The sequence below is a fragment of the Calidris pugnax genome, unplaced genomic scaffold (assembly GCF_001431845.1).
Source record: "Calidris pugnax isolate Ruff unplaced genomic scaffold, ASM143184v1 scaffold32, whole genome shotgun sequence".
Taxonomy (NCBI): Eukaryota; Metazoa; Chordata; class Aves; order Charadriiformes; family Scolopacidae; genus Calidris; species Calidris pugnax.
This window is the reverse complement of record NW_015090783.1, coordinates 4,539,748-4,561,625: the sequence shown is the minus strand read 5'-3', so window position 1 is coordinate 4,561,625 and position 21,878 is coordinate 4,539,748. Positions and strand designations below refer to the sequence as shown.

The 21,878-nt window shown below is 39.7% G+C and overlaps 1 protein-coding gene across 2 annotated transcripts; it reads right to left on the bottom strand.

The window, feature by feature from the left end:
- Positions 1-1,361: 1,361 nt before the first annotated feature.
- Positions 1,362-19,076, bottom strand: PIWIL1 (piwi-like RNA-mediated gene silencing 1). Of its 2 annotated transcripts, none has more exons than XM_014961522.1 (20): positions 18,996-19,076; positions 16,231-16,375; positions 15,643-15,768; positions 14,031-14,245; positions 12,845-12,966; positions 12,118-12,198; positions 10,993-11,190; positions 10,518-10,629; positions 9,088-9,208; positions 8,337-8,454; positions 8,049-8,163; positions 6,860-7,047; positions 6,142-6,214; positions 5,585-5,785; positions 5,184-5,287; positions 4,681-4,751; positions 3,993-4,146; positions 2,938-3,063; positions 2,033-2,180; positions 1,362-1,669 (listed from the first exon to the last, which is right to left on the bottom strand). In XM_014961522.1, the coding sequence occupies exons 1-20, from the start codon at positions 19,074-19,076 to the stop codon at positions 1,553-1,555; spliced, it is 2,616 nt and encodes an 871-aa protein (XP_014817008.1). In that variant the 3' UTR covers positions 1,362-1,552. The 2 variants fall into 2 exon arrangements, with proteins under 2 accessions (XP_014817008.1, XP_014817018.1); XM_014961532.1 differs by having other exon boundaries at positions 1,553-1,669; positions 15,643-15,779; positions 16,254-16,375.
- Between the last annotated feature and the right edge of the window lie 2,802 nt (positions 19,077-21,878).

The window sequence follows — 21,878 nt, the reverse complement described above, 5'->3', positions numbered from 1 at the left end:
TTTCATGTGGGAGGAGGAGGTTGGTACAGTTCTCTCAGCATAGGAAAGAAAAAAATGTGAACTAAATACAAGTTATAGAGCTCCCTTGTTTTCCAGAGCTGAGGAAGCTGCTGAATAAAGGCTCCTCTAAAGGCAAGACTCCAGGAGCTTTCCAAAGGACAGACTAGTGAGAAAGTTACTCCCGCACCCATCACGTAGTAGGCCCAAAGCCCAGTCTTGAAGGATGCACCCAAATACATCTAACGGGATCAGCCAAGCAACAATTACAGAAACAACTTTATTTAATACTCTCAAAGAAAAGGAACAAATGTCACAAGTCAGTTTTTTAAAAAAAAAAAAAACACAACAAAAAACCAGCACCAATCCAAGTACTTCCATACGCAGTAGTTTGACTGCAAAAATCTGCAGTCAGCTTTCATCAATACAACTGCTCTTTGCTTTAAAAATTAAGCTACTGCTCTTGAACAGTTACCAATTAACTCCTTAGAAGTACAATACAAACCAAGGCCTAAGTATTTCCCATTACATAGAACTGCACAACCAAAAAAAAACCCATGAACAGCAAAACTCTCTACTGTTTTGCACATCAGTGTACTGGCATTTTTCTCATTGAACAAGCACGCAGTTAACAGTGTCAAGCATAAGATTTAGTTCATTCCAGTTACAAACCTGCAATTGTCTCAAACAATTTACTCCCACTGTGTAGTAAGTACACAAGAAGTTACAAGACAAAGCCTGTCAGCAGGAGAGTCAATTGTCACACAGCCCCCAGACAGCACTCCAGCTTAGACAAAGCCATCACTTTTTGCCGAGACAATACTGTAGCCTTAGATAATAAAGGTGTTCCCAAAGCTGTACAGAAATAAATTTTGCCTCTGACAGTCATTCCTGAAACTTCAGTGTACCACAACTACCCCTCAGCTCCGGCAGTTTGAAAGCTGCCCCCGCTCGGCAGACACAAGTGAGAGCAGCAGTTTCTGGTCACTCGACAAATCACCTACAAGGGCAAGGGCTGGAATCCTTCCCCAGGTGGGGGAAACTGCCATAAAACAAAGAGCCCTGATAACCAAGAACAGCTGGTAACCCCTTTGTAAAGATACAAAATAGCGTAGGAGAGAAAATTGTGCCCTCATTTTAACAGCCAAGAAAAACAAGGAAGCAACAAATTGCATTTTGAAAATTAAAGAAGTGTAACGTGGTAACTGGAAAAGTCTGGTCTGCATAACTATAGATCTTGCATGCCAAAAATAATTCTGTGTAAGATTTCCCCCAAAACATAAGTAACAACTGATAATCTTTTGTGAAGAATCCCAGAAGCACTTTAGTAAAGTATTTAAAAATAATAATATATAGTTTTTATAGCAAGCAGAGACCTCGTCAAAATGCAGATCTCCTGTTTCAATGAAAATGAAGTTCCACAACTACAGCTACTCATTACCCACATCTCTCCAGAAGAAACACAACAACACCACCAAAAACCCCCACAAAACCCCACACAATTCTACATTCCCTAGACAGGGACTGCGCTATTTTTTCAGCTGGTAACTCAACTTCAAAGATAGTAAAGTCTGTCTGAAAGCACCAGGTTTGGTTCTCTGTGAATACTCTGACCTACAAGGAAAGCCAGTTTATGAGCGTACTGGCAAGGAGCAGGTACTCTGATAACACCCTGCAGGGAAAAAAAAAAAGAAAAAAATTATTATTTTCAAGTCATTTAAATAAGTTTGCATTCACTGTAACAGAGTGTCCTGGAGTTCAAAGGTTTGGATACATCTAAAATTTCTATTCCCTGCAGTTTATGCAGATTTGTGAAAACAATATTACATACACTGATCACATTAAAAAACCACACTTTACAGGAGAATAGATGCACAAACCTTCCCAACACCATTCCCCTCCTCCCTCCAAAAAGCCCGTTAGGCAGGTTTATGTTTGATACTGGAGCCCTTTTTCTACCTTCTTGTGGGTTGTTAATACAGAGAGATGGACAATCTTAGAAAACATATTCTCATTTCTCAGCAGAAATACTTACTGCCCAATTGTAGTACATGTGGCAAAGTTTGTAGGTTAAACGTTGTAAATGATCTGGTTTCAGACTGCTGGTGTCATAAATTACGTTATAATGAGTGGGTGCAACGCAGCCGTTTCTCACTGCCTGACTCACAATAAAGAAATCATACCTGTAATAGAAAAACCCCAACAAGTCTGATACAGAAAGGGCTGTTTTTCTTAGAATAATGCAAATCCCCATGAATTTGTCTTATTTTTGGGGTTTAACCAATATGCATAAAGTGACTTGAAGAAAATAAGTATGCCTATGCTTTGATCACAAAATAACCAGTTTCCTCTACTTCTGAAAGGCCAGATCTGAAAGAACGTAAACAATCTTACTATATGGAACAGATCTTAAAGACCATGAAGACCTTAACCACTCATCATACAGAGTTTCCTCCTGGCAGCCTCTCTGCACAGGTACTTGGCGTCTGCTCCTCACCCACTGCAGCACCCCGAGCTGTGTTTGATGTGTCACCTCTCACAGTGGGTTGGTGAAATGCCAAGAGAGAAAAGGCAGAACTACTACCAAAGTGCACACTGCCATGTTCTTTGCCACCAAACCCAAACCCTTCACCAGGCACTCAATAAGCTTTGCATTTCCCACACACCTCACCCGAGTTTCATGGAGTGTGACATGAGCATGTGTGATACTGTGATGTCTACAAATACTACACAATGGAAACCATGAAATACTGCATAATGGACTCCTAAAATTTAAGCTTCTCCATTTCTTTTATCTACACATTACTGTGATGTCTTTTCAAAGGACAGACATGAGGTAAGTATTCTTCTGCTGGATCCCACAGTCCATTTAGTATCAGATATATTTCTTTTATTATCAAGTTGCCAACAAACAAAAGTTTTACTTCTGTACTAACTTACCATTCCGGTCTGGTAACCTCCACATCAACAACAGTACCAGGGGGTGGGTTCTTAAGTGCTCCACCACTCTGTGCAAAGAATCTGGTATTCACTCGTTTCTTTACAACTATCACAGTAAGTCTTGGACTAAAAGTAAATGAAAATAAAAGGAAAAAAAACAAGATTATTGTGAAAAACTGCACAGAGAGTGTTTCAGGAGCAGATTCTCCAGAGCTTCAAATTAAAAGCAATTTTAGAGTTCTCAAGAACATGAATTTCACATATAAGTCTTCACCGATTCATTCCTTAGGATTAAATAAGACATTGTTCATAATTTTAGATTTTTAGTTTCTGGTGCAGCTTTTATACTATTTCTCACCAATCCAGCTTACATTCAATTTCATAGGGGGACACAAAACAGACCAAAAAGGGATCTTCTAGACAGATCTGATTTCTACTATCCCTCTACCTCATCTTTTGATGTAGCAAACACCGTCTTTTAACAGTATTTTTGGTAAAGATCAAGCCATTTACCAGAAGCCAACAGAAGCACTACGCACTTCAAGCCCTGCTGGCCGTAATGTGTTTTGTGCTCCCCTTGCCTGCAGTGTCAGGACACATTTTCATTTTTCAGAGCAGATTAAGAAAGCAGTAAGAAACCAATCAACTGCAGCTGCTGAGCTTTAAAGCAGAATGTTGGAAACTGCAGAACGCGAGTGACAGAAAGGACAGTCCTTTCAGAAGTGGAAACAAAAAATGGACCTACCGGACACATGTGACAGTAGCCACACTATCGTAATTGGAAAAAGTATTAATTACCATATGCATCAAGAATGCCTAAAGAGTATACATGTGTATTGAATAATCATGTGGTGCATGTATGAAAAACTTCCTGTTCTATTACAAACTACATATCTCAAATCGTGTCAACAATCATCAGAAAAACAGTTATTTGAACTCAAGTAAAACTAAATAAGGATGAAGAGACACACAACATTCATCTGTAAGCACTTTTTGTATCCCAGGGTGTATTTCTTTTGCAGTATAAAAATGGCAGTTGGTAGAAACAGACTTACTTGTAGTCTTTACCAATACTCTTCAGGCAATCCAGAAATTGAGGCACTTCGTAATTAACCAAAGTATGTAGCTGTCCATCTCCTACACCATCACGATACACAATAATACGAGAGGGCAAATATTTATTCCACTTGAACCAGTCTCTTAGAGCAGCTTAAAAAAAAAATAAAAAGAGTAAAAGCTGTTAACTGAATAACAATTCACTGCAAATAAAAATGGATTCTAATTACCAGAAAAACAGCAGTATGTTTTGAAACCTAAGGTCCTCAATCTTTCAGTAACCTGAAATGGGTCCACATCATGATACACAAGTGTTACCTGCAGAAAGAATTCTGGTGTACCCACGTACCGACACAAAAAGAAGGAACCTAAGGAGATCATCTACTCTGCTGGGCTCTTACAGCAAGGAGCTGCTATCCTTTAAGTCCATCTCCTTTAAGGCATTCTATGAAGCAGCACATTGATAAGTAGTATTTAATTATTTTTAAGAAATATGGGAATCAATGAAAGAATGTACATGAAATGCTATTAATTTTCAGCAGTATTACAACTGTATTTTTAATCTGTTTTTATCCAAGTGCAAGTTGGTAATGCCTCCCCTCAAGGCAGCTGAGGAGGTATGTTTTGAGGAAGCTGAATTGTTGTTCCCTAGATCTGACTCAACAAGAGCAGAAAGCCTTCCCTTACTTTGCAAGCAGGCCTTGAGCCCATCCACAATCTCTTGCCCCTGACCTTGAACAACACAGCGGGAGAACCACCTGTGAAGAACAAAATAAAAGATGACCTTCAAAGCACTTCCCAGGCTTCCTTCAGTGAAGTGATTTTTAAAGTGGCTACAACCAGTTAGTCTTTATGGCTATTGTGGGCCAAGGCAGTCAAGCTAGAGTTCCATATGCAGCTCCTCTCAGGAACCTTCCACACCAGTCAGCTCACCTCACAGGGGAGCCTGTCACCCTCTATCCATCCCAGCCCTTTCCCCACCACTTGCCCCTTCTCCCAAACACTGTGGAAGAAGGACAAGGCTGTTCCTTAAGCGATGAAGTGGAAAAAAAAAATAATGCATGATATGTATTTCTTACTAAAAAACATACAGTAAATCCATCTTTCATGATGGCCCACCACACTCAAGCTACTTTTCAGTTAATGGAAAGATAAAGATTCTTTTTTTTAATTTGGCATTCAAATCTTACCGTGTCATTGCTTGATTCAGGTTAGCTACAAATCCTGCAATTGAGTGCTTTCCAGACAAAGTGTCATGGTAACAATCAATTCCCACAATCATTACCTGTTTCAGCTTAAAAGGAATCAATACAGAACACGCATTAGTACATGAAGACATGCCAAAGCCTCCATCCTAATGTGTAACAAGATCATGACATGAGCTGTATGGTTTCAAGACACTTAAGTATTCATGGGCACTGAAGTCTTGAATTAAATGTCTCCTTACATCAAATCTAACATCGTCCCTCTTCTCACAGACACAAAACTACACAAAGAATACTCAATTATCTTTTTTAGGGAAAAGGCCTTGCTTTTTAAATAAGGCTCAGTAAAGAAAACAGTTACCATTGAAAAGAAATAAGTTACTTACTGGGATCTCAACACTCCAAAGTTCTCCACCCATTTTACAGTTCATTTGTAAGGCAATTTTTGTTGCTATGGCCAGACCACTCTGAGGTTTGCTTAAAGTGCGAGCAAGCACACACTGACTTGGAATGGGACAATCTGTACATAAGTATTTCTTGATAGCATCGTATTTATCCTTTCGGGAACTAGACAAAACACAAACTGCCTTTAAAAAAAAAAAAAAAAAAAAAAAAAAGGTATTTTTAAGAAACTGGATTTTCGGATTTAGATAACAGTTGTAGCTCTTTAGGAAAAGTTTCTTACTTTCAAGAGAAATATTCAAGTGTTCACAGTAAAAGAAATACCTGTAAAGTTTCACTGTCTATACTTCAATGCCAAGTACAAAAGGCTCTTTTCCAGAAGGCTACTCATAGTTAGTCTGGGGTTTGAAAAGGAGTACAAGTAGGTAAGTAGTAGATGCTCAGAGGCAAAGAGTTTTATTTCTGAGAATGAATTCCACTAGTCTTAAAACACCAATTACAGAGATTAACATGATTTGAAATTATGGATTCAAATACATACTATGTTTGTGTCAGGGGTAATACTTTGCTGTAAAACCCTTAAATAAGCTTCTGTTCTATCTTCTACTTCAATCCTGAAAACAAAGAGAAAAAATGCTTACAGAAAAAAAAAACCAACTAAGAGCTACTGAAAATTCAGCAAAAACATAAATGCTCATTATGCATCAGTACTGTATGAAGTGTCACATTTACAGCTGAAGTTCATCTTCACACATTTTGAAGATTAAGAGGAATCATCCCAATTTAGGCTTCCAAGAGCAACAAATTCAAAATTACAAGCAAGCACAGGTACTCAAAGGACGATATTTGCGCCAAGAACAAATCAGAATACATCCAAAGTCAACAAGAAAATATATATTTCTTCTTGTATTACACATATAGCTCCACTTACGGTTTTGCTCAATGATTTTTTTTTTTATACTGGTTATATATAGATAGATATATATATATAGACCATTATACTGGTCTAATACTGTTTGGTTTTGGTACCCTTTAACCTGTAGTGAAAGCTCTTATGAGTGAAAGCACGAGTGAGAAAAATCGGTCACTAGAGAAAACTGAACAATTTGCCCACTGAAAGCAACTTGATTAAAAATCTCGCATACGTCGGTGGTGTGACACACTGTACTATCTCCTCATTTAGCAGCCTAAGCCTGCCAACAGATACACCTCAGTAAGTATAAAATCATTTTATCCATAAGCTTTCTAAAGACACTTACATGGTTGCCTTGTTCATTCTGATTCCCATAGATGGTGTGACTTTAAACAGATTTTGAAGTAATGTATTAGCAATTTCATAGTTGCGCCGTGTGTATATTAATAGCCAGTTGTCCAGAGGCTTTGCACAGATTAAGGGAGCTCCCCTGGTTTCCTTTGACCAATCAGCAAACTGAGGATTGTAATCAAACTGTAAGAAATGGTAGAGAAGGAAAATTAACACCCTACCAAACAAGCTGCATCACAAGTACTTCCTGACAGACTTCAGGGACCAACTCTTCTGCCTAGAACAAATGACTTAATCTGTCCTTTCACCGCTATTGCCACTATCTCATAGAGAGCTTCATCTAACCCTTTCAAGAAATCCTACACTCTTCAAATGTTTCATTTATAATTATGCAAAGATACTTATGATTTTTAGCCCAGATAAGTTGTTACTATTTGCTGCACAAATTTTGTGCAAATGTTTCATTTATAATTATGCAAAGATATTTATGATTTTTAGCCCTTATGTACTGACTTTGCTTTTCTGCTTGAGAAAAAGACAAGCATTATTATAAAGATAGAAGATCTTTTAAATAACAAGAATAATAAAAAATTTACGAAATACATAGATGTACACATCAAGATACTGTAAAATGCCCTTTTCCAGTTATTAATTTACGAAATACATAGATGTACACATCAAAATGCCCTTTTCCAGTTATCATCCATTCAAAACAAAGACCTCTATAGCAAAGCAAATATATAATGTTTTATGACAATCTATGACAGCACTGAAATCTAAGTTATTCACACTGAAGAGTCACCCCCCTTTGAGTAACAAATACCATAAGTGTTCTATCTACAGAACTGAATAAGTGGCTTTTCATTTGAAAGCCTTGGTATTTTAATAAATGGAAATTAGTTAGAAACATCTCTAGTCACCTACTCTGCACATCTGAAATGACTTCGTTCAGACAGGGGGATGTTTTGCAAGAAAGATGCTATTGTAATGGAAGCAGAAGAATCTGCAGGGGTTTCTAAGCAGAACTTCTAAACCATTTAAGAGGTTTGAGAGTCTCCTGTTTGAACAGACCCTTGTGTATGTTTTTGCGCATAATTCTTCATTTATAAACCAACAAGTAGTATTTCCTTCCTTACAAGAATGCTTAATCAGTGAGGGATCCAGAAGATTTTAGTTTTATTTACCACATTTCCTGATTGAAGGATCTTTTCTGATTGAATAACTCTTGCCGAAAAGGATAATAAATCAGAGTCAAAGCTTAAACCCCAGTTGCGAAGTTCTTTCTGAACATTGTCATCTCTGTTTAAAAACAAGATTTAAATTAAAACATAAATAAGTTTGTGCTTGCTGAGACTTTAAAAAAAAAAAAACAAAACAAAACAGTAAGATTTCCAAAGTTTTCTTGCAAGAAGGAAGTTTATCATACAATTTTTTCAGGACAAAGTAGTACAGAAGATATTAAGGTAGCATACTTTCGGATGTAGTCAATAAGTCTTCCAATTTCACGTTTCCTTTGCTCAGGTGGCAGTCGCGTATGATTAGACAAGTCTTTCATCATATTAAAATCATTACGCATCTTCTCAGTTAATCCTGTTAACAGCAAAATCTTTTTCTGAGTAAAAGTTAGACTAAGGACTAAGAAAAGTAAATTTGTAAGTCATGCAGATTAACTACGCATGTAGTGCAGACACGTAAACTGGTGTCAGTAATCATCAAGGCTTTTAGGGGCTTCCTGCACGTACATTTCCATCTGCATAGCAAAAAAACAGTCTGGATTTTTGCACTTGAGAAGAAACCACACAAGAGAGGTAGCTCTTTATGTACATTTCCAGAGCAAAACAAAACAGTGCTGAGATGGACAGGTACTGCTAGTGCAAAGTGAGCATCTCAGAGGAAAATACTTGCTTATGTATCTTATGGAATTATCGATCTATAGCAAATTTCTCCTTTCCAACAGAAGTTCTACTGCCAAAAAACTGTAAGTTATCAGTGGGCCAATGTTGAACACCACACGTAAAGACTATGCAACATCAAAACCCTGCAAACTTCTCAGCCTCATTTAAATATCTAATCTTTTAGCTACAAAGCTTGCTTCTAAACACACAGTTATACAAACAAAACATTTTACTTAACTTGGCAAGAGGCTGCTGTCAAAACAGCAGTTCCAGTAGGCATTATGGTTTGACAGATGCTTTGATATGAAAAAAAAAAAAGCTACAGTACCTGTTAGGAAGCACAGCTCTGGAATTAGAACCACAGGTCCTGGCACCAGGGTTCCTCTTTTCCTCTTACACTGACTGATCAAGACGGGCTGGTTCAAGTCAGTAATTTCTTGATTATATTGCTGTTTTAGAAATGTATATTGTATGTTAGTTTATTCATAACAAACACAGTTTTCTTCATAAGAATGCTCATTTTAGAAAATAAGTATTTTTCCTAGAGCAAACAGAACTAAAACAAATGCAACCAGCAATTTTTTTCAATTAGCACATCTAACCTGAGGAACTGGTTTTGTCAGAAAGCACTAAATAGAGAAGCACTACTCTCTCAAATGGTGCCACCAAATTATTCACTTAAAAGAGACAACAGAAACAACACTTCTGCCCTGCTTGAGGCAGTATCACCCAGAGTATCTAACTGAGATTAGGATGGTCATTCCAATTCAGCACTGGACAAAGTTCCTGCCCTACAGAGCAATTTAACTCAAGACATCACAAGAATCAAACAAGATTCAAAGCTGATTACTCCTGATGACTTTCTTGTCGTTCACATGCCTGGAAATGGTTTCCAGGATTAGCTGCTCCATCACATTCCCAGGGATCAACGTGAGGCTGACACTGACTAGCTGTCATTCCCTCTGTCATCCTACTTGAACTTCTTCAAGATAGGAGTGACATTTGATTTTCTCCAGTCCTCAGGCATTTTTCCCCTATCACCATCATCATTGAAAGATTATTGACAGTGGCCTCAGAATGGCATGAGCCAGCTGCCTCAATTACTTGTAGGTGCAACCCATGAAGCCCAGGGGCTTCGCTAGGCCTCATTTGCTTGAGTATTCCCTGACCTGATTGTCTTCTACCAATGGTGTGTCTTCCTTGCTCCAGATTTTCCTGTGGTCTCTTGGGTCTTGCTAGTAAAGACTGAGGTGAAGGCAGCATTCAGTACCTGGTCTTTTTCCACATTCTGTGTCACCAGGGGCCCTCCCTCACTCACAGCAGCGGGGCCAAATTTTCCCTAGTTTTCCTTTTGTCACTTACATACTTCTAGAAGCCCTTCCTGTTGCCTTTAATATTCCTGGTGAGATGCAATTCCAGCTGGGCTTCAGCTTTCCTAACCTCTTTCCTGCATGCTGGGATAATGTCTCCATATTCCTCCCAGATTACCTGTCCCTGCTTCCTTTATGCTTCCTTTTTTCAGTTTTCCCAGGAGCTTCTTGTTCACCCATGCAAGCCACCTGGCTTTTCTGCATTGGGATGAACTACTCATGCCAAATCATGCTGCATAGGTTACTTACTGCTCTCAGATTGTATAGGATCAATCAAAAAATTAAATTAGGAATTACAAATCCACGCAGCATAAATAAACCTCTAACAGTGCTCTAAGGTTTAAAGTTCAAGCATAACACATGCACACTGACAGTTAAGTTCCCATACCCTTCTGTAGTAGTCCACATAGCTGATCTCAGAACCATCTGCTTTTCTAAAGGTACACCGTGGATTGGCCTCCCAGTCGATGTCATCAACTCTGTATGTTCTGTTATTATACCTAAATAAAAAATTTATTCAGTCTTTTTAAAAATCTTAACTCAGATAGAAAAGAAATAGAACCGTGGGATGAAAAAGTTAATAGCAATACTCACATTGAAAGTTCTGCTCCTTTGAGAAGCAGTAACTTCAGGCTATCAATTCTACTGAAAGCTAGACTGTAATAAAACCAAATGAAAACACAACTAATCCAGTATGTACTTCCTGCTTTTGTAAATGCTGTCACCTTGATTAGTTTGCTAGCTTGACAATGATATAATTTTCATGCTTCCTGATGCTTCATTCAGGACATGGAACATCCAAAAAATAAAAATAAAAAATAATCAATAGATCTCCAAGATGACAAGAGTCCAAAGAGACTTACTTTGTAAGAACAATTAAACCTATCAGCTCCTTAGCACAGGTATCTCTAAATCTTTGCTCTTCAACCTGGTAATATAGACTGTACATAAAATCCAACACCGTTTCACTGCGAAGAACCTTATAGCTCACATCTGTACATAACATAATGTTTTCCTCATACTGGAGGATAGAACTTGTGAAGCCCGGCCAAACCATCAACCTGTCAAAAGAGAACATACATAATCTTATCATGCTTTAAAGCATCTCTATTCTCACCCCTTAAGTAACTTCTTTCCACTTTCCCAGACAATAGAAAGCAGCCAGGACATAAAGAAACCATTATCCAATCATAAACAAGCTCCTGAAAGGTAATAAAACCAAAAAATATCTTTAGTCAACTTAAGATAAAAGAAGGTTACTTGAATGATGTAGCAATATAACTGAAGTGAAAGAAAGGATGCCTCAAAGCCTAAGAAATCCATTTCATGCTATTAGCCTTAAATATCTTACATACAAAGTGCATGGGTATTCAAGACACTTTAAAGAGAAAAAAGACCAACAGTTTATCTAGTAGAACACTGTTCAGTTTCCTCCATCCCCCAGGTTATGCAGGGTAGGTTAATGGCAAGGAGTACACCACAGCCCTGTGATGGGGCCCCAGTCAAACTCAAGCATTGTACAACAGGCCTAGGGCCAGCCAGGAGCATCAGTGACATTGCAGGGGATCCTGGCAGGGAACAGGGACAAGACATGACAGCGAGTGATAGGTGAGTGCCAGAACCACCCCTCAAGCAGGGTTTGGCCAGGTATGAATTTACATGGCAGATCAAACGGCCTTCAGAATTTATCTTTTTTTTTTTTTTTTTTTTTTTTTAGAATTAAAGTATTCCAAGATCTCAGCCTTACAGACATTCAGGGATGGTTTCTGACATCAGAATAACATGTAATAGCAGAAAACATCCTGGTAATGAGTAACGAGATCTTATGCAAAGAAGAATCTAAGTTAGAAGAATGAGGTCTCATGCTTCCCAGGAGCAACAGTTTTTAAGTCCATGGTTTTATTACAGGATAAACCACCAGAACAGTATCAAAATATCGCCTTTTCTCCCTGCACACCTCCTAAACCCAAGTATCCTTTTTGCCAAACCTGTGATCAGGGATGCTGATTGGGTCACTGGGGTTGTAATAATTACGTCCAATCTGTTGCAAATTCAACATCTTCAAAAGCCTAAAAGTTGAAATACGGATATCATTCACTGTTATTATTCACTTTATTAAAATATGCATGGTCCCATCCCCCCGCACAATCTCAGTTTTTGCTCATCTGACTAGATAAAGCAGTCACGACTGTGAACTTTTCATTAAACTCAACTTAGAAAGGCCATGGACACTTATTAATGGCAATTAACCAGCTGAGAATAAGTTAGCATACAACCCAACCCTTCACTAATTAGTTGAAGGTAGCAGTCTAAACAAGCTACATTTCAGATGAACTAGGTATTCCAGGCACCAAGATTAAGTAGAAGGACTACAGCAGAAAAAGTAATTTGCCAGTTCAAGGTCCTGCACTACTATTTGCTTTAAGAGGCAAATCCACCGACACAAAAGGAGGGCAGAGACAGGACTACACCTAGATCAGTTAGCACTCCAGTGGGAACGTGCTTGCTAAGGGAAGAAGTATAAACTTTTTCCACATTACTGTAACTGCACATTAAAATGTTGCCACATGTGGTTGGCCACATAGTAACTGTAGCTACAAAGGCTTAAAAATTTACATTTGTAATACTGATTTGTAGTCCATTCTTTGGAACGGAAAAAAAACTTGTTATATTTTTAGAATTACTTCTCATAAAGACGTAACTTGGACAGCACACCTTCTAAAAATGATGTTGTAAAACTGCAGACATGTAGGTGAAGTAGGTGGCAACTCATTAGTCAATGTGATTGTTATCTTCACATCCTCTCCACTTCGAGTCCTACTAAACACTTCAGTAACCTAAAAAAATGAAGTTAATAAAACTAGAGGCAAACAGGGCTACATGTGGACTTTGCTCCATTACTATTGAATTGAACTTGTACATTAAGATCCTAAGTAATAATTCAATACTTAACTGAAACAGGGATTTGATTTCCTGCTATGACTATAAACTACAAACTAAAACATGTCATTCATTTGGGTGAAGATGACTAATGGCACAGAACGTAGGCTATCCCCAAAGCAGGTGAACTCAAGATAAAGGCAGGGAGATCACTTACCAATTACCATCACGGCAAAGAGACTCAACTTGAGGAAATAAAGTTAATATATTCCCAATTATTATATATTTAATTACTGATTACTGGGAGGTAAAAAGACAAACATTAACACACATAGTGAAAACACCTTCCCCCTCTCCTTTTTCCAGGCTCAACTTCACCCCAGACTCTTCTGCCCTGCCTCTGTTAACACCACTGGTTACACTCAGCCCCTTCAGAGAGGCAAGGAGTGGCACACGGGGCTGGGAGAGAGGAGTTACCATCAGTACATGGTGTTTGCCCTCCACCACTCCTTCATTTTCAGATTTTATTTCTGCTCTGGTATTTTCCCCCCCTTTTTAAATACACAGATACCATCAGCTTTGGTCTGTGGTGGGGCCACTGTGAAGCAAACTGCTGTGTACAGCAAAGGGCAGCCCCTAATCTCTTCACACAGTGCCCATCCCAGACCCCCAGCTACCATAACCTTGCCACATACACCCAATACACCCACCCTATCGATTCTGTATTTCAACATCCAACCTAAGTTATGAAAAGATCTAAGCAGAAAGAAAACTGAAGGAAAAATACCTTCTGTGCAGAGGATTATTCTAGCCTGTAGAACCTAAGCATTAGAAGCAGAAATTTACTACCAAATTTCTCTACACAAGCAAATTAGCTTATACTAATATATTCAATCCAACTACACGTTTCTCATAGGACATCAATTCTCTAACTTCACCCAGATCAGTAAGAAACAAGAAGCATCACAAAATGCAAGTCAAAATAAAATAGAAAAAAAAAAAAATAGCACTCATATCACACCTTATTCCCTAGTTTTTTTGGCAAGAATAATATTGATCCATCAAATGCACGTGTCTTTCCAATTAGCTCTTCATGCTGAAAGAGCAAAGCTGATCGAAGACGGCGTGCTTCCATCTCAGGATTATAGCAAACATGGTACTGATATAAAGCCCACTGGGGTCGAGACATCAAACGGAAGTAATTTGCAGTTAACTTTATCATAAGACCTGAAGAACCTAAAATGAGAGGCAAACATATTACTAGTTACAAATTTTTACCAGTTTATAGTTATTCAACAGCTTTGAGAAACTTAAAGAAAAATAAAGCAGCTGTGTTCTGCAACTGCTCTAGCTCAGTAAACTACAGCAAATGCTCACACAGGAGTAGTATTACCATAGACACTAATTAGAGCTTTCTATAATTTCTTCAGTTGTCAAGAAAACTGCCACATCAAATGAGGTAAGCACTTGGGTCAACAACCTGTCCCCCAAAGGATTAGTACCAGGTACAAGAGAGATGAATTTCCACCAAAACATAAACTTCCTTTGTGGACAAATTAATCTTTCTTTACATGAACAGAACAAAAAATAACAGAGTATCAATTGCTAGACATATCCCTATTCCCATTCATATGTGGCAAGATAACAGTTCTTTTGCTATTATTATTCAAGATTTTTCAAACAAACAAGCAAACAGAAAAAAAAAAACCACAACAGTAACAGCTAGCTCCAGATCACTTACTTATTTAAAGTAGGATCATTCACTTAATTTTGTTTTCATTACCCATTTTTCCCCCCCATCTGAAATACAGCAACCCAGATGTAAACACAAAAAAAAAAAAATCCCACTAGATACAAAGCTTGTATATTATACATGAAGTCTGTACAAAGCTGTAGAGAAAACAGAAGGCCCGCAATACAGCTGCCTAAGTACAGCAATCCATGATCTAATATCAGCTTAGCCCTAGATAGAAAATCTAGGTGAGAAAGAAAACAAGTACATTGCTTCTGGCCCAAATTGACGTGAGCAGAACTAAGCACTACCATTCCTGGGACCATGGTATGTTCCAGTTATCATTCAATTAAGCAAAAGTAGACTACAGCTGCTGCTATATTGTCATGTCTCACACAGTCACTTGCAAAACTATTATCAGCACAGAACCTACACTGCTAAATGTTAAAAACAATTGCATCCTACCAAGAAGGCAGGACCATTATGACAGCCTCCTTTTCATATGCATGATTTCATCTCAAGGAAAGAAGCATTTTTATTTAAATTAAAAAGTTTCTTCAGAAGAGGTCTCAAATTCCACATTTATTAGATCCTTACAAGTTTGGCTAGGTGAAAGTGTTACAAACCAGAATTTCTGGAAGCAACCCTAAAGTCCTGCTTGAAGAAGTGGACATCAGGAACATACAAGGATCATCACTTACGCCTAAATAGTTGCAATTTGAAATACTAAACAAATTCTTTCTGAAGGGCTTTGTCTTTAGACACATCATCTTACTGTCTCTCTTCAGATACTGGGAGCAACTTGTAACTTTTTCTAGCACATGAAGATTTTTCTTAACCAAAAGCAAAACAATTTTTCATTTCAGCTTGCTTATATGTCTACAGTCTAATCTGAACATACCAGTTTTTGATTCTTGAACATGCTCTATGGCTTGCCGAGTATTTACCCCGATGTCATGGAAATCTCTGCGACGTCCACCCCTATCTGCTAAAGACAATTCCTGAAATCCTGCCGAAATCTGTAATCCTATTGTTTTGAAATTTGAGAAAGAATTACAGTCAAGTGTTATATACAAATAAGAATTAAATACAATTATTTTTGCAAAATAGGCAAGACAGTTTAATTTTCTTATTAATATTCAAGAAAAACAATGCAATATCAAAATGGTATTTACTACTGATATTCATGCATTCAATTGTGGCAGCTACTTTCTAATTTATTTCTTTCGACTATTTTGATAGAAGAGATGATGGTACAGCTGGAGGAGAGCAAACTTAAGGTAGTTTACAAAATTCCTGGTTCAGTTATACCACACCTTAGAATGACAAAACTATCATCACAACTTATATACAGTGAAATTTTCCAAATCTTAGTAACAAATCTCATATTCAAAAGAGAAATTAGAAGTACAGGCAAAAGAACGTCATAATTGCATTCTCTTCAAAACACCTGCTCTTGTGGGCAATAAACTTTTTCACCCTTTCTGACCTTCTGGCCTTCTCTGGTCTTGTGGGACGCTCTGAGGGCCCCTCTGTCGTCCACGGCTACCAGGTTCTCCTGATACTGATGGAGGAGCACGTGGCTGCTGAGGTTGCTGAAAGCCAGGTGGGTGACTCGGCAAAGTCTGTTGAGCCTGCAATAGTTGGGAATAACTGCTCCTACCGTAACTGAAGAAACGGCATACTTACAAGAGTACAGCAAAACAAAGCCACTAACCAAGTACAGAAGAGACAAATACCCAAGTATAACAGTTACAATTTCCCTTTATAAAGTAGCAGAGTTATTACTCTGTACATCAAACGCCAAAATAATGGGGTTCAGAACTTGGGGTTCAAGTTAGTCCCCCAGCAGTAATCAACTTCTCTACTAAGTGTAAGCAAGCAAGAGGCCAATTATCAAGGATTATCATGCTTGAGCTACTGAGCCAGCCTGGCTCTGTCTTGTCCTACAACATAGCAGTAGGAACTCCCTGCACCAGTGTCACACAACCTGCCAGCAATCCATTCCTGGAGTTCCTCCACTCCTTTGCTCTCAGAGCTCTTGGTACATGTCTTGTGATTCCCATATGCATGTTCTGACCTTGAACACAAGATCAGTAACTAAGCAGGTCCTCTCTGCTCTTATAGTCTACCTAGTTTTTACATGTTACAAGATCTGTCAAAAGTATACCCCAAGAAGTCTGTAAATACCCATAAGCACTACTGCAAATACCAATGTACACAACTCTAAAGAGTACATGCAAAAATTATCAGGGTTTAGTACTACCAAAGTAACAGCATACTATAACAAGTTTTTTAATGGATACTATAGGGAGCAAAAAGTAGTTGATGTGGTTTAACCCCAGCCAGCAACCAAGGACCATGCAGCTGCTCACTCACTGCCCCCGTGGTGGGATGGAGAAGAGAATTAGATGAGTAAAAGTAAGAATGTTCTCTAGTCCAACAGCTGGGCACTGAGCCCCACTATCCTGAGCTGACTATATTCCTTTCCCATCCATTAAAGGATCAGAGCAGAGCTCCATGTCAAGTCATAAACCAAAGCCAAAGATTAGCTGGGATAGGGTTCACTGTACAGGTGTGAGGGAGTTCTCAACAATCCTGTCCTTCAAAGAATCACAAGGTACTTCAGGCTGGAAGGAACCTCAGGCAGTCTCTCACCCAACCTCCTGCTCAAAGCAAGGTCAATCATGAGGTCTGACTATGTCGCTCAGAGATCTACCTCATCTCCAAGGATGCCCACAACCTCAGTGGGCAACCCGTTCCAGAGCTTAATTGTCCTCATCATGAAAACATTTTTCATTATGTCCAGTCAAAGCAACCCTTGCTTCAATTTGTGCCCATTGTGTCTCATCCTCCCACCATGCATCATTACAAAGAGCCAAGCTCCATCTTCTTGGTATCCCCCTTGGAGGCTGCAGTGTTCACACTGGGAAGGATCTCCCAGGGATTGACAAACCCTAGCCTCTTTCCTACCTCTGCGGCAAGAAAGATCACAGGGCTGTAAGGACATTAGTAAGGAAAGGCAGGCCCCTGACCTCCTTAAATCTCACAAATTCTTTCTGATAAGAACCTCAGTAATAAGAATTTGGTCAATGATGATACCTCTGTATCAGTCCAGTGTAACAGTTGAATGGTATGGTTCACTTCTACAACATATGGCTAGTTGTTCCCATCTTACCCTGCACAGATTATGTTCTCACTTAAACTGAGACAGAGTGCACTCCTAAGCCCTCATTTTCCAAACTCATAAACCCGTTTATTCATTCTGCAATCTCTTTTCAACATGTCTCTGGAAACGCTTCTAGAACTAACCCTCTTGGAGGGAGATACATGCAGTCTACATAGTAGAAGAGTGGCAGCCTATACAGAAAAAAAAAACCAGATTTTTCTCCACTTGGACTGCATAAATATTTATAGTCCATGTGAAGAACCTAAGCCTCACCCTTTCTTTCTACTTCCATCTTCACCCTCAGCAGGGCACTGATATCACCTCCTGACTTCTGCTAACAATTCTATTCATGTTAAAGAGACCAAGTTTGAAGTATTCCGGTCTCTTAGGTTTATAAATTCTGCTCCAGGTGTGAGAGGTGCATCAATGTTACTGCTAATGCAAGAAGCATTTCATTATTTGAGAAACAGAACTGTAAACTACCTTCTATCATGATTTAAGCCCATCTGACACTGGCAAGAAATGGACCAGGAACACTAATCCACTCTAATCACATTATCAAATGAAAATTGATTATTAATAACTGTTAAATTTGAGGAACTGCTTTAAAGATCTCCAGGCACGTGGCAGTAACTGCAAATAAAGAAGTACCAGCCAATTTCAAGCTACAGTTTGCACAGGGTATGCATGCACAAAAAAAGTCCTAAACGCTAGTTCAATCTCAGAGATGGAAAGTCCTTGATATTACAATTAAAACCAACAGGAAGAGGTCAGAACACCTGCCAGACCCAGGTTCTGACCAAATATGCAACAGCAGCTTAACATATTCTGCTTCCCTGCAGGATATCAGAGTGGACAAAACGCCTACCTACTCCCACTAGCTCTACTATGAAACCTGCATTACAACACAGTACTTGCATACAAAAACTTCCTTAATAAAAAGGCAGTAATATAACTATATATCCAACATCATATATATCTGGTAGATGATATATGTGAGTGTATAACTGGTAGTAAAATAGGAATTGGTTGACCTATGACATTTCAAAGCCTAGCTGTGCTAATTAAAAAGAGAACCAACTTACAGATGCAGCTCTTAGAGCGGGAACAGCGGACTCCTGTCCTGGAGGTCGTCCTCTTGCTCTGGCTCTAGCTCTTCCTGTCATCTTCTCTTCTATGACAAACCACCTTCAGCATTAGTGTTCAATCTTCTCCTTCCTCATTCTTATTTCAATAAACACTTTGAGCAACACTACTCCATTTGCCTTTGTTTAATTTTGAATCATAGGTTGGAATCATAGGTTGGAAGGGATCTTTCAGACCATTGAGTCCAACCACTTAAACTACTTCAGTAAAATATACCCTCCTCTGCTAACTTTCCTGCTCTTAGATCTCCACGCTAACACACCCACAACAAGTAGTGTGGGGAAGTTACAGCTTCCTAAAGCCAAGTCAAAACCAACTGGCACAGCCCACCACAAATTCTGAAGCTGCAAAGAAAGCAACTAGATTGGAGAGTATGGCAGGATCCGCAACCTCAGCCAAGTCTAACTCAGGCCTGATGTTACTTTCAAGTTACACTTGAGATTCAACTCAGACTAAATTATTACATTATTCTAGGAGCAGCGCACACTTCACCCAAAGCGCACACTTCACCCAAAGCACACACCGACCCTGGCCACTTTGTCAGCTCTCTGATGACACAACCTGTCCCCACTGACCTGTTCACCCTCTCCCCACAAAGGGACCATTCCCTTCTGTATGGGCTCCGGCCTAACTCCCCCGCCAGCCTCCAGCAGCTTTCGAGGCCAAATCCCGCACCCAGAGACGGCCCTCCCCCGCCTCCACCACCAACCCTACCAGGCCCTAGGCCTTACCTCAGCCTATCCACAGGCCGCGAAGGGACTCCGCTCCCACCCCAGCCACACACGACAGGACGCCCTCTTCACGACGATACACAACCCCGTTCCCGCCGGACCCCGCGGACCGGCCTATGACCGTCGGCGGCGCCGCCCGCCCCTCAGCGCGATGGCGCCGCGCGCAGGCGCAGAGCTGTGGAGCGGCACGCGCCGGCGGTGCAAGGCGGGAACACTCCCTCGCGTCTGATAGGCTGCCGGGCACGAGCGCGGCCGGAGAGGTCCGAGGGGCGACGCCGAAGGCGGTCGGAGCTCTGCGCCGGCGCCCGCGCGCCCCCGCTCCCTGCTCCGGGCCGCCGCCACAGCCGGCGCTGGGCCTGCGGGCGGCAGAGGCCCGCCGCTCTCCGCACGGTGCCGTGCCCTCGCGGGCGTTTGTCACCTTTCTGAGAGGAGGATTTTCCCGCTAAAAGTTATTTCCTCCTTATGCCACTTAATGCTGTAAAAATAAATCCAAGTTAACCAGAAGGTGGAGCAATAAAACAAGGAATGAAGGTCTGAAGTTGTGTCAGTGAAGGACTGCATTTCTCAGCAGCGTTTTAAGACACTTCACAGCAGAACTAGCAAATGTTGCGACTTAGGAGCAGCCAGCCCTAAATAGGAATTAACTCTGGCCGCAAGCTTTTCCGTGCTTCCCTGGAAGTGCACATTTCGGGTGTTTTTAAATTTTTCTGTAGTTTTTAAGCTTTTGCTTAAAGATTAGATGGCTGCCATCCATCTGGAGATAATGACTTTGAGGCACAAGAGATAACATTATCTAACTAAAAACTTAAAAGACCAGTCTGATCTCAGGAGGGCATTTACCATTTCTCAGGTACCTGCAGTGACTAGAGGACAAGGCTCCTTTTCCTCATTCTCTGTTACTCCAGGTAGAAATGGGTGCTGGTGTTAACATTAATCATAACATAAAAAATACAAACATCTCTTTTTGTTTGATTGAGGTTGTCGGTTTGTCCCTAAAGCCAGTTTTCCTGTGCTTCTCATTGACATCAGCATAGCAACCCACTTAGGAAGCCGGATCCACTTTTACAAGTTAAAAAGAGCTTTGGAACTGTGAGAGTGTGGACATTGCTGCTGAAAAATAGCTGAAGTACTTTTAGCATGTGATTTTTATTATTCACATAGAAATCTGGATAAATATTTTAACAAACTTGATACATACACTTAGATGGGGCATGTTCGGTGCTTTTAAGAGCGCTGATTACTGCTCGCCATGGGCTCTTTACCCGCAGTGGGAACTTTTATTGCTCTGCAGCCTCCAGAACTCTCCAGTGGGTCAGAGGGTTAAAGCTGCAGAAATACAATATGCAGATTTTTTTGGCTCAGCAGTATTTAAAGATAAACAGAATATGAAGATGTTGTCAAAGTCATTTACGTTATGTAAATCATGAGAAAGCAGCATGTGTGTGTTGGAAATAGTTATGTTTGTTTATTCATTTAAACTATCAGCTATACTTAATGTTTATTTTTTTATGCCAAATTCCTAACATTTCACTGCGGAATTTAATTATCTCTGGATGGGAGTTGTTAAAAGTTCTTAATCAGGCTGGCTACCTACAGCAATTCTTATAAAGTGAAAATAAACATCAACAACAAGCACCCTCATTTTTATACGTGGGCTGTCAGACAGTTAATTAGTACTTAATGAAAGATAGGATCTAATTTGGTTTTCACAGTCTTTCAGACTTGCTTTTTTTTTTTTTTTAACAATTCAAGCCCAGTTAAAGCTGTGACTCTACCTGTAGGCTTCATGAATTGTCAGAGTTGGAGGGAATGTGGAAATGGCAATGCACCAGTGGCAACAGGTGCCTCATGTCCTTAGTCCTGGCTGGTTACTCAGAAACACCCAGAAAAACAAGGTTTTGAAAATGTGAACTGTTTGCATTTTATTTTTCCTGTGTTGCCTAAAAACCTACCAATGCTGGACTTCAACACATCAAAATATCACATATGAAATCATTTTTTCACAGCTACTTGACTTGCACTTTGCTTTGATGTTTATTTTACCCATGAGGCAACTGGGTTTGCCTTCTATCCCCTGTTGCTACAATAAGC